This window comes from Pezoporus wallicus, unplaced genomic scaffold, assembly GCF_028554395.1.
Source record: "Pezoporus wallicus isolate ANWC-B61680 ecotype Strahan unplaced genomic scaffold, APGP_CSIRO_Pwel_v1 contig_13568, whole genome shotgun sequence".
NCBI lineage: Eukaryota > Metazoa > Chordata > Aves > Psittaciformes > Psittacidae > Pezoporus > Pezoporus wallicus.
In genome coordinates this window covers 2,546-15,665 of record NW_026638968.1, presented here as the reverse complement: position 1 = coordinate 15,665, position 13,120 = coordinate 2,546, and the positions used below count along the sequence as shown (strand labels likewise).

The window sequence follows — 13,120 nt, the reverse complement described above, 5'->3', positions numbered from 1 at the left end:
ATCATGTGAATTCTTTCATGTGTTTTGAAAGAAAAGGCCACTTCAGGCAAAGCATAAATGCAACCGTATGCCCATACCTCAGAGTCTTCATAGAAATTTGATGATAAAATTGCTGTGCATATGATTTGTTTTCTGAGGAAGAAACTCTTGCTTTTAGAGCAGTAGTATAGCAGCAACTAACTCACTGGTATTTTTCTAGCTAAGTGTAAAAAAACTAGAGTATAAAATTGATAATTAGATTGGTATAAGTAATATTTTTGGTAGTTTTTAAAGATAGTGCATGCCTTGTTACCTTTCAGGAGGAGGCAGCAGTTAAAAGCAGAAGAAATCTTGTTACAGTCTGTTCAATAGGAGAAAAGTATGCAAAGTGGAACTGTTATGCTTTTATTAATCTTAGTATGGCAGTATCTGTGTAGACTCATTGAACAACCATTTTGTGTTAAGAAAAGTCTTCATAGCACAGTTTTCTGTTGAATTAAAAAAAGTGAGCTTTCCCATGTTGCCTTTTCTACAGTGATCTTGACTGTCCAAGTTGAATGATTTGGCTTTTGGAAATAATGTGAAACTCAATTAAATGTCCTCTCCCAATATTCTGCATCTCTTCAAAGAGGGCAGTTTGCAAAAGTGGCTTCAGGGGCTGAAAGGAATATGCCCTTAAGCACTTAAAATCTTCAGCGCTGCATGTGATTAGAGCTGTTTAATGTGATTCTTCAGAAAGATTACTGAGAAATCTGTGGGTTTGTGCACCAGCAGTGACATCATTTGTCCTGTTCAGAGTTCTTCTGCAGGTAGGAAAAGCAGATGGTTTCCTTTAGTCGGAGTATGACCAGTGTAGATAGAACAGAGTGAGAAGATTATCTCACCCCGAAATACCTAAAATGTAACTAACATCAATACTGGATTTGTAAATGTAGTAGGTAGCAGTTGTGATACTTGATAGTGAGGCTGCTTCCAAAAAAAAGAATGGCAATACAACCACTAAAGAAAGGGCAAGAGGGAATTGTATTCTCTGGGAACAGGCTGATTACTAGTGGGATTTATTGAATGAACCCTGTGTACGTCAGAATGGGATCATTGCACATGAAAGGAAAATGTAACTTTAAATCGGTATATAAAAGGGAGAAGAAAGAAACAGTTCTCTGTTTGGGTTAAGCTAACCAATTGTACTGGTAGTGTAAAATGAGGCAGGCAAAGAAGAACAATAGATAAAGGGGGAAGAGGTGGACAGAGAAAGAGAAGTCTAAATTGGAGATGGCGTTGGCTGTATGTGGCAGAGGGTTAAGTCTGTTCCTCCCTCTTTCAACAAAATACAAGAAGTCTTTCAAAGGAGCTTTTTTTTAAATTATTTTTCTTTAAGCCTCGAATGTGGCAACTTACAGCAGCTGGTGAGACTAATGGAGCTACATGGAATAATGCTTGTGTTGTGGAGCCTCCCATCAGCTAAGGAGGTGGCCCTGGTACCATTTGGGGTGGGCCAAGGTGCCAGCTATTCATTCTGTACAAGATAAAGTATCTGCACTGAAATGGCTTAAAAAACAGATAGCATGTATTAGACATTCCCAGAGTTGAAGTATTGCTTTAAAAGACTGAGGTACTTGAATTTTAAAGTATTTACCTGCAGCATTTGTGTGTGCTACTTGGAAGCAGCCTGTAGGTAGGTAGGTAGTGATGTCTTTTATGGTGACTGATATTGTTACAACTGACCATCCTTAACTTCCTCTCTAAAATGCAATCAACTCCAACTATTTAACAGAATCATTTATTTAAAGGAGAATTTACATTACTTTTTTTTTTAATACAGGGTTGTAATAAGTGCTTGAGTTTCTCAGTTTTGTATTATTGCTAACTTCACAGGTGCACCAAAGGAAGAAAAAGTAAGCAGTGGTTAAACCCCAAGTGTTAAAATGTGTCAGTCTACAGTTTAAATTGTGCCAGTGTGTTAATGTATATGTATTTATATATCATGTTTATTCCAGACAAAGCTAAAGTAAATGTTTCTCACATAAAAATACTGAGGGGAGAGTTATTTGGCAGTGATGTAACATGCTCTGCCATCCTGCTTTGTAGCCTTTCTCCCCAAAATCTTGATCCTGAAAACATTTACAGAAAAGGTTAACAAAGGGAATTTCACAGGAAAGAAAACAATTTTGGAAAAAGAGTGACAAAATTGTTGCCTGTTTTGGAAGTCTGTTACTGATGGTTGAAGCAATGCTGAGAAGTGTTTCAGCCTGACTGCAGGAGTGCCTCTGAGGCATATACATGTGCACACTCACTCCCCAGATCACCAGCCTTGCCTGCCCCCAGACCAGAGCTGTGTACCCCTCCAGAGGGAGGAGGGTACCCCACTACTGGATCCACACCCCTCCTGTAAGATTGCTGGTGGTTCTGGGGGCCTATTGAATTCGGAGGAAGAGTGATTGTGATGTTAAAAATTAATGCATTGGTTACTGCTAGAAATGTCAAGTTTGTGCCTTACAATTGTTTATGGTCTTAGCCATGTTAATATGCTGAAGAAATTAACTGATAACTTCTAAATATTTTTCCTTTTTTTTTGATGCTAAATATGTTTTTATTAATTCAGGCAAGAAGACAACAAGACCCTAGTCCTGGATCTAATCTAGGAAGTGGCGATGATCTCAAACTACGTTAATCAACAGCAGCAGGCGTACCATGGGTCTGCACACACGCATTGCTTCTACTTGGCAAAGGATTTAATAAAAGACCAGAAACTGTGATAACTGGGTATACTATGGTCTGTTTCCTGACCTGCGGCAGTCAGAATCACCATGAACTGTCATGGTTTGCACTATGTTTATGTTACAATACCTGCATTTCCCATTTTAAGCATGTAGCCAGTGGCAATTTGAAAGTTTTTTTTCTATGCAAACTTATTTTTGTTGGCGCTATTTTAGTGAAATGGAAACTTACACAGCTATAAAACCATTTTTCTCAACTGTAATAAAAAGTGTCGCTTAAAAATAGGTCAAGATATTACAGATTTAAAACTTCTTTTTGTTTTTTGGGTTGGATTTTTTTTTTGTAAACTGCTGGAAGCCAATGCATTCCAAGCGTAATTTTTTTAATACGAGCTTTTGGAATTTTGATTGTCTTTACTGTGCTCCTCCTTTATGTTAGATACGCATGCTTATCTTCCTTTCACTTTTCCTTTTCCTAAATTTGCAAGATCTTCTTAAAACTGCTGACATTATTTTGCATTATTTCCAAGCTAAACCCAGTGAATCAGAGCTGTTGGAATCCTTTCTCAAACTTGTGGGTTTGTAAATGCTACAGTTGCAGTATGCTTTTAACTGCTAACAGTTCATTGGTTCCACTTTTTAAAGGATAAAATCTAAAAATGTAATTTTCATGCATTGATAATGCATTCTGCCCCAGTATCTGTCTCAGATTTTATTATGATACCAAGTGAGTTTGGGTGGTTATTATACCCCTGTATATAGTACTTTACTGAAACTCATAGGAAGTCGCAGGCTGGCTTCTGTTTTATTCAGGGATTTTTTTAACTAGTTCTTCAAAGGGATACTGCAACTCTACAGTCAGATTCAACAGCACATTCAACTGGGGACAAAAGGTGATATGTATTAAATCATGTTTCAAATAGCTGCTTTGAGTATATTTTGTATCTTAGGCTTTTTGTAAAGTTGTGCTGAATGGTGAAAATAGGAGGTTGTGTGCAGAGAATCTCATACAATCCATAGGACACTTCTCTTGATCTTATGCACATTAAGACTACATTGCAGTATATATTGCATTTTCTAATAGGGTAAGATTTGGGATGAGTTAATCTGTGTGAATTACCATGTTTTATTTGGGGTAGTGGTGAATGGACTTGTTCCAAATTTTTCATTGCATCCAATATTTGAAGAAAATTGATTGGAAATGTGATGATGTCATTTGGCTTTGTTAAAATGTGGTGCTTCCTGTACAGCCTGATGAATTAAAATGTCACTGCAATCCTTTTTTTTTTAAATAAGTAATCTGGCTTCAGTATCCTAAGAATTACTTTGAAGGTAGAAACTCCGTATGGTTGAAACAGTTGAATCTTTTCAATCTTTAAGATTCTTTGATGAAGATAATTACATTCCTCATAAATGGCAAAATGATGCGAAAGAGGTCTTGCAAAAATGTAAGCAGATGTCAGTGTGAAGGAGACTATGTTAATAATATGAATATTTAACATTCACATCAAAATGTCAGTAACTGTAAACTGTGAGAGTGTCATCAAATGAGAATATTTTGATACTTCAATTTAAATGTGATTCACCTGAAAAAACCTTTTTCACTCTGTGGCCATGTATTCTTCTTGCTCTTCTTCCCCCAAAGAAATAATTTTTCTAAAGTGTTTCTGTAGTGAGTTATTTAAGGGACACCCTCATGCCCACACACTCATCCCTAGCCTTGGAGCTCCTCTGCCATCTGTGGGTTTTTTTGATGGAATAGTCTGAAGATGTCTGAAGACCACCGTTTCAGACAGTGGTTTTACACCATGAGTACACAGGAAATTACACTATCAGATATTAACGTTGCTGTCTTTGTGTAAATACTGAACTTTCCCTATCATCATTTAGCATTCTGCTGCTTTTGATATCTTAATGCTGGCATTAAGATCACAAGCCCTTACCCTCTGCTGCTTAGTGCAGACTTTTTAAAGTGCATTTTAAGTTATTGATGCAATTTGATATTTTTCATGATTTCTATTTAAACTGAAGTTGCATCATCTTTCTTGAATTCATCTCCTGTAAGAGTTGCCTTAAGCTGCAGGCTTGCTTTCGCCACTTTTTGTGTTGTATGTTTAACTTTCATAATAAACCTCTTGTGTAGTGAAAACAAGTCACTGTAAATTTATTTCTGACATCTTGGCAGTTCATTCCCTTACGTTAAGTGTTCATGGGGTGATTTTCCAACCTACTGCCTGAGCAGGGCTGCCTCGGTGTCCATGGGTAAAGCAATAGTGACATCCAGTGGTCGTGGAATTGAAGTGAGGACCTCCCTTTTTCAGGGACTGTCCGGAGGGTCTTCATGGCTCACAAAATCTTTAAGGGCGTATGTTGGGGAAAATGCATGTATTTCTGCCCGAAAAATCTTGTGTTTTTTAGAAGTGATACACTCTGGTTACTGAAGGGGATACACTTTCCAAGTAACCCTAAGAAAATCTGTCTCACTGGGTTGCAAGTTGTGCACACTTCTAGAAGAGTTGTTTCTGAGCATGTTTTTACAGCAGCCATTAAACCTTGCTAATTGTGTGGTTTGGATGAGGAGGGAAACGAGGCAGTTTGCACATTGAAATTCGGGAAATTGGGAAATGTGGTGAAGTCCTGTGGAGAAAATATGAATGGTCCATGCTACACCTGCAAACCTCATGTGAAGCTGCTAAAATCTCAGGAAGTATAACTTTATATAATACTGACCCTCAGGGGTGGTTATGTTCTGAAATCACATAGAGGGTTGCTTTGTGAATAGGTCGGAGTCTGCCACTGGGTTTGGGAGTGTTTGCATACAAAAGGACAGTATAACTGTACATGCTTTTAAAATCTGACTGTAAACAGGTTGGACAGTGCCTCATGAAACCAGCACTGACTGAGATATGTGGCTTTTCTGAAGAAACTGCAGTTTGGAACGGAGGTAGCTCTTAAAACAGACATAAATGATGAACTGCGTTACTGTGATTACATGTTCCTGATGGCAGGTAGTGATGTTAGGTACTGTAGGCTCTGCCATGAGAACAGCTGGTTTTGAAAGGCATTTGTAAAAAGCAGTTAGTAAAGCTGTTGGATAACTGTTCCGCAAGCTCATGGGATGATGATTCACTTTGCTGCCCAAGGTGCATCACAGTTGGATGGATACCTTGTTTATAAAGGCTTTTCTTGAGTGGAGGTGTCTAAAGAACAGACTGTTCTAAGAACAGGTGCTCTTTTCACCTCTTGAATTACACAGCCTCTTTCTAACTTGAGAGAATCCACAGTATTAACTCTTCAGTCTGTTTTATGAAAGCTTCCAAATCCTGAACCCACAGGTTTCCTCCTCCCTCTTGAAAGACACGGCAGCTCTGAGCTGCCCTGCCCCAGTCTCCTGGCCCCCTTTTGAAAACAGGCCACCATAGAAATGAAACTGGGGGTGAAAACAGCAGCTTTTCTGTTCCTGCAGATCTTGGACGGGTTGTCTAATAACGAGTCTTGTTCAGTTAAGGGCTGGGGAGTTAAATGAAGGATTCGAAGGTTTGGAGAACTCCAGGGTTACGTGGCCTGACAGTTTCTTGGTAGGCCTTTGTATTTTTTTGCCTTCCAGAGGACCCCACTCTACTACAGCTGTACTCAGCTGAATGGTGTTCCTATACCATTCTGTGTGTAGGAACAGGACCCATTTCTATGGTTACATTATTCTGTTACAACATTTCCCATGCAAATAAGAATGACAAAAACGGCTTCAAGGATGGGAACTGCAGTGCAAAGTTAGAGCAGAGCCAACATTTGCGTAGGCCACATTTCTCATAACTCATTTACCTGGCATCCTGTCCTCACACTGTTGTGACATGGAAATCCCAGGACATGCGTATTCACCAGCTGCCACACAGCTCGGAGCTGCTTGCAGGTTGAGTATTAAATAGCTTTCTCAATTATAGGTTGAGATAAGTGAGTTGCCAGAATTGCCTCAGGCTCAGTTCTTAAAGCGCAGGAGTGAGGAAGGGGGGAAAGTAACAGAAGAGCCAGGTACTGCCTCGGCTGGTGCTGTCACCCTTCAGTGGGTGCCTGTGGGAGGATGAGGTACATGTAGGAGGGGATGAAGTGGGAAAAGGGAATGTTTCTTGTTAAGCTGGGTGCTTTTTACGCAGCCTGGCCCACAGCTGGTGAGGCTTCTGTGAAGTCTTTGCTGTTCCCCACAGCTCTTCCGATGAGTAATGGTGTGCTGGGGGGCATGTTTTCTAAGTGTTCCACTTTCCATCACTCCATGCTGTAATTCTGTTTTTTGCAGGAACTGGTGGCTTTATCACCTTTCACCCTTTGCAATCCCATAGCAGGTGAAAGGGAAGGATTAGCCTGAAAATAAGGAAACCTTCTAGAGCTCAAGAAAACTTTGTACCTGAGAGCTCCTGTGTCCTCCATCCGTTCTCCACTGGTTTGCTGCAAGAGACTGTCACTCCAAGCCTTGCCCACTTGCATCCCCAAGTCTTTCGGCTTTTCCTATTCATACCATGCAAAAGTCCATCAAAGTAGAAAAATGAGCAGTGTAAGAGGACTAAACCAGTAGCTATTGGATGTACTTGGCATTGAAAGCTTCTTATGTGACTACACTGTTAGTACAGTACACTGTACATGTTTGGGCTGATGGTGCTTCTGCTGGGATATTTCTAAAGTGTTTCAGGACTTTGGCCCTTTAAGGCTGGGATGCAGATCATGGCTCTTCAGGCTGTGTTCCCTAGGGATAACGGGAGTGTGAAGAGCTGAGGTCTGCACAGGGGGAAGTAAGCGGTTCATAGAAGAAGCCACAGAAAGGTGGTTCGGGTTTGCCTTTGGGAAGTGAGCAGGTACCTGAGTACATCAGATGGAGGAGGGAGGGGGGAATGGGGAACCTGCAAGGGCAGGCATTCCTGACACCAACCATTTCTTTCAAGTCTAGCAGGCACTGTTGCGTTTGCCTCACTATAGGCTGGCCAAAATGGTTGTGGTTCTTGGCTAGAGCAAAAGGAAGAGGGGACGTACAGTACTGAAGGTTTGTACCTCGTGCAGCAGTTGTGGGTGCCAATTAGTGGATTTGTTCAGGCCCACAGATTTCGGAGTATATTTATGGATACTCAGCCCTGCATGCAGGCTGCCTATGGTTCTGTTCCAGGTCACTTGCTCCAGCTGTGTTTGAGGACAGAGGCCAAAGTGAGGAGGAAAGGGTGCACACAACATGTGGTGTTTGCATGCACGGACTGCTCCTAGCTGCCCTGTGCTTGCCTTCTGCTTGGGCCAAAGCTGCTGCTGCTATCTCTGAGAACTTCTGAGCCCCTTCCTGGCAGGGACATCCCCGCTCAGAGACACTTGCCGAATGCTCCCACACAGAGGAGAGGATGGATCCTCTTTCTAGTTCTGCTTTCAGTTCTGCTCTGCAGAGCGCTTCTGGTGTACGGCTGGTGGGACCTGGTGTCGGTGGGACCACGGGGAGTGTGACTCAAACCACCAACCCCACCAAGGTGCCTTTGTCATCAGCTCCTTCAAACCTTCTCGGTGTCTTGCCCTTTGGTTCTGCATCTTGGGCAGGGCATCCTAATGGGACCACAGGACACCACCCTGCAAAGCAGGACCAGGACAAGAGAGAATAAACTGGAAAATGAGCCACTGTGGTCCAGGGGTGTGAGATGACTGCAAAGGGAAAAGGAAGGACCTTGCTCCAGCTGCTTGCCTCTGCCCAGAAGGGGTGCCAGGTGTTCCTCAGGCTCTTCTAGCATGGCACACAGCTGTAGCAGGACCTCTTCTGCCAGCAGACTGGGCTTGTGCTCTGCTAGGATAAATCTGTAAGACTTCCAGTTGTGTCAGACAGCAGGCCCTATGGAAAGCTGTTCTTGTTATTGCATTGAAGATCTACCACCCTTTTAACATCCTGCCCTGTGTTTCAGTGCTGTAGTCCATTGCTCAGGCTGGGGATTTTAACAGAGCAGCAACTAGTGGATGTTTCCCACTTGGTGCCTGCTGTGGCACATGGTGCAGGATCTGCTCCCCCATTACTCCCCCAAAATAATTTCTTACTTTGAAGAAACCATTGGTGAAGGTGATGCACCCATCGAAGGACATGGACGGTTTGCACGGGAGACCAGTGGCTTGGCTGTGTGGCTCAGCTCCTTCCTAAGTGTATTTTTGGTGTTTTATATCTCAGCAGTGTGAGCTGGATTCCATGTGACAGCGGCAGAAGGAAAGATGTTGGCTTATGTGCAAAATGGGTCGTTTGGGTGCAAGACTTTCTTGTTGGGGCTGGGCTGCCATGGAGATGCTGTGAGGGCTGGAGCACCTCTGCTCTGGAGACAGGCTGAGAGACCTAGGCTGGTTCAACCTGGAGAAGGCTTTGGGGAGACCTTAGAGCAGCTCCAGTGCCTAAAGGGGCTACAAGAAAACTGGAGAGGGGCTTTTGACAAGGGCCTGTAGGGACAGGACAAGGGGGAATGGCTTTAACCTGACAGAGGGGAGACTAAGATTAGCTCTTAGGCAGAAGTTCTTCCCTGTGAGGGTGCTGAGGCCCTGGCACAGGTTGCCCAGAGAAGCTGTGGCTGCCCCATCCCTGGCAGTGTTCAAGGCCAGCTTGCATGGGGCTTGGAGCAACCTGCTGTAGTGGAAGGTGTCCCTGCCTGTGGCAGGGGGGTTGGAACTGGATGAGCATTGAGGTCCATTCCAACCCAAACCAGTCTGGGATTCTATTCTTGGCCAAGCACAGAATCACTTGGAAAATCATTGCTCTCAATGTGCTGTGCAGCCATGAGCCCAGCACACCCTGTGGCTGGTGAGGAAGAGGATGCTGTCCCAGACCATGCAAGCCCCAGATCATGGAGAGTCTCTGGACAAGGCTCAGAACATGTTGGAGTTTTTGTGTGTACAGGTAAACAGACTGTCAAAAAAGGCCCTTTCTGTTCCAGCTGGCTCCATCGGTGCTGCCCATCTCGGTGAGACCCAGAGCAGCCAGAGCTCTTGGTTGTCAGATTAAACCCTGCTGGAGAGGTGGTATAACCCCTGCATACAGTCCCAGTGCTTCCCCAGCACAGGAGCAAAGCCCCCTTTGCTCTATAGCCAGAGGAGCTGCCAACGCTGGGACTGTTTCTAACTGCAAACCCAAAGCTTTTCAGCAGGAAACGCACCTCTGTGAAAATAAAAGCAGCTTCAGATCTTTACAGCAATATCCTTTCCCACTGAAACAGCACTGCCAAGTTTGGGTCTGTTTCCAGAGCATTTTTTGGGCAGCCAATGGACAGATTTCCTTACGGACTGGTTTGCACTGTTGCTGTTGAATCCCATCAGGAGAAGGCAGCTTGCCTTTAATGTGAGCCACTGCCGTGTTTCCCCGCTGGTCCTGGTGTGGTTTTGATCCCTCCTTTTGGTTACTTTTGCATTTTTTCTCCCTTTCTTTTGTCTGGCTGGATCACAAAGCCCAGCTCCTCTCTGCTAACATCTGCCTGCAGATGTGTGGGACTTGGGACAGTCAAGTTAAAACCTAGTAATTCCCTACAGCTGCTGATCCCACCCCAAGCTGTGATGGCATTGTAAGCCTTAGGTAGCAGGAACCTGGATGGACACACTGCTGCCATTCCTGCAGTCTGAAATAGTTATGTTGTTCATTTATTTGTGTGGCATAAATAGAATACTATGACATTTTGTACAGCTCATGTGAACACGTATATCAAGATTGAAGTAAAAGCTATTCTGTGGCTGCCCCATCCCTGGCAGTGTTCCAGGCCAGGCTGGACAGGGCTTGGAGGAACCTGCTCTAGTGGAGGTGTCCCTGGCTGTGGCAGGCGGTTGGGACTGGATGAGGTTTAGCATCCCTTCCAACCCAAACCACTCTGGGTTTCTATGAATTGCTAACAACTGAGCCAGTCTTTCAAATAAAAGTGAATATAAGCTTCCGAAAGCTGTGTATTGCTTCCTGAGCCTTGGGACCAAACTCAGGTATTTTTTGTGAATTGCTTCCTAATCTGGAGAGTGAGAAGGATATTATTATTATTATTTTTCAATCTAGTTTTTGCCTGTGCCAAATGGCTGCTGAAATGATGGCGCTTTGCTCCATCCACCTTGAAAATGCCATTCAGGCTGGTGTCACTGGAGGGCATGGAAGGGCTGCTCGTGTCAAATTGGTCTCCACTCATGATCTTTGACAGCCCCAAAGCACCCAGTTCATAGTGGGAATACATGGGTGTCCTGGGTTCAGCAGTAGCAGTCATTTTTCTCCTTCTTGGTAGCTGGTGCAGTGCTGTGTTTTGACTTTCAGCTCGGGAACAGAGCTGATAACAAGGATGTTTTGGTTTGGCCAAGGACTTTGTGAGCCTCATGCTCTGCCAGGGAGGAGGGGAAGCCAGGAGGAAGCAGAGACAGGACACCTGACCCAAACTGACCAAAGAGGTATTCCATACCACAGCACGTCATGCCCAGGATGTAACTGGGAGTTAGCCGGAAGGGCTGGGAGACGGCAGGGTTGGAGGAGGTATGGGTCGGTGCTTGGTCGGGGACTGGGGGGCCGAGTTATCAGTTGGTTGGTGGTGAGGTGTTGTATTCTCTTCCCTTGTTATTTCTATTATCATTGTTATTATTGGTAGTAGCAGTAGTGATTTGTGTTATACCTTAGTTACTAAACTGTTCTTATCTCAACCCGTGGGAGTTGCATTCTTTTGATTCTCCTCTCCGTCCCTCCGAGAGCAGGGGGAGGGCAAGAAAGGGGGGGAAGTGAGCGAACGAATTACCTGACTGGGTTTAAACCACGACAATGGGGCAGCTCCATCCTCTGGGATAGTGGTTGCTCCAGGCCCCGGACACAGCCCCCAGTACAGAGTTGTCCAAAAGGAGAACTGTGCCTGCCCGTGCTCCTGGGCAGGTTGCTGGTGCTGGCTGTCCTTGGAGCACAATAGGTGATTGGGGAAATGGGAATCTTCATAACCACTACTCAGCTGTGCAAAAGCATCCTCCAAAACAACTCAGCAGCTGGATCTCACCTGGGATGGCCTCTATAGGAAAGTCAGGAGAGGGATGTGCCTGGAGGAGATGAAGGTGATCCCAGCAGTCTCCAGCCCCTCTGCAGAGCAGATGGTACCCTGTGCAAACCAACCTGTAACGCTGTCCTAAAAGCAAGGGGCTCAAAAGCAACCTTCCAGCTGCTTGACTTCAGTGCTGCAGCCACCCTGTGTACAAACAAAGCCCTGGGTGGGTTTTCTGCCTTCTAGAGACTCGGGAATTATTTTCTTGCTTTACTTTACTTGTTCACTACTTTCTTGGTGGAACAAGAGCTGCAGTCTGAAAGGGAGCCAGCCCCTCTGGGAATCCAGGGAGGATGCTGTAGGTACACAAGGGGTATTTTCCTGTGCCCAAGGAATCAGAGGGCTCAGTCTTGGTGGTGGGTATGGGCATGAGGAGATGTTCTGTCTCCTGCTATGTCCATGCTTGTTCTCCTGGATGCTGTAGTGGGATGTGTAGACTCCCAGGGTGCTTTGGATTGGAAGGGGCCTCAAAGCTCATCCAGTTCCAACCCCCTGCCATGGGCAGGGACACCTTCCACAAGAGCAGGTTGCTCCAAGCTGTGTCCAGTCTGGCCTTGAACACTGCCAGGGATGGGGCAGCCACAGCTTCTCTGGGCAACTTCTGCCAGGGCCTCACCACCCCCGCAGGGAAGAACTTGTATCTAACCTAAACATCCTCTGTTTAAGTTTAAACCTGTTACCCCATGTCCTGTCACTACAGTCCCTAATGAAGAGTCCCTCCCCAGCATCCCTATAGGCCCCCTTCAGATACTGCAAGGCTGCTATGAGGTCTCCACGCAGCCTTCTCTTCTCCAGGCTGAACAGCCCCAACTTTCTCAGCCTGTCTTCATATGGGAGGTGCTCCAGTCCCCTGATCATCCTCATGGCCTCCTCTGGACTTGTTCCAACAGGTCCATGGTCTCCTTATGCTGAGGACACCAGCACTGCACACAGTGATCCAAGTGAGGTTTCACAAGAGCAGAGCAGAGGGGCAGGATCACCTCATTCAACCTGCTGGTCACGCTCCTTTTTCAGCCAGCTGTGATTCACTGCTGCTCCATGCCTGCACCCTGGGATCTCTCTGCCCACCCTGGGCAGTTCCTGAACTCAACTATAGAACACACAGCGCCCTGGCAGCTTTGCTTTGCCCTCCCAGTTATTTCAAGGTTTATTTTAAGCCCGGAGATGCAGAGACGGCTGGCACGCTCCCTGGATGGCGCCTCCTTGTCAATTCACTGGTTATTATTCTACAGTGCAAAGTGCAGAGCCTGCCCCTACTTCGCCCTGGGGCTTGGGGTGATGGGTGAAAACTAAAGGAGGGTAGAGGCACATCCAGAAATCACAGAATACCAGTAGACAGGTTTGGGTTGGAAGGGGCCTTAAAGCTCATCCAGTTCCAACCCCTGCCACAGG

At 45.0% G+C, this 13,120-nt stretch overlaps 1 protein-coding gene across 4 annotated transcripts in view; it reads left to right on the top strand.

Moving 5' to 3' along the window:
- Positions 1-2,738, top strand: part of LOC130601409 (core-binding factor subunit beta) — a 39,722-nt gene extending 36,984 nt beyond the window's left edge. For all 4 annotated transcript variants that reach the window (XM_057413478.1, XM_057413480.1, XM_057413477.1 and 1 more), the window contains exon 6: positions 2,582-2,738. In XM_057413478.1, the coding sequence (XP_057269461.1) occupies positions 2,582-2,650 (69 nt within the window). In that variant the 3' untranslated portion in view covers positions 2,651-2,738. The remainder of the gene's footprint in view (positions 1-2,581) is intronic.
- The last annotated feature ends 10,382 nt before the right edge of the window (positions 2,739-13,120 follow it).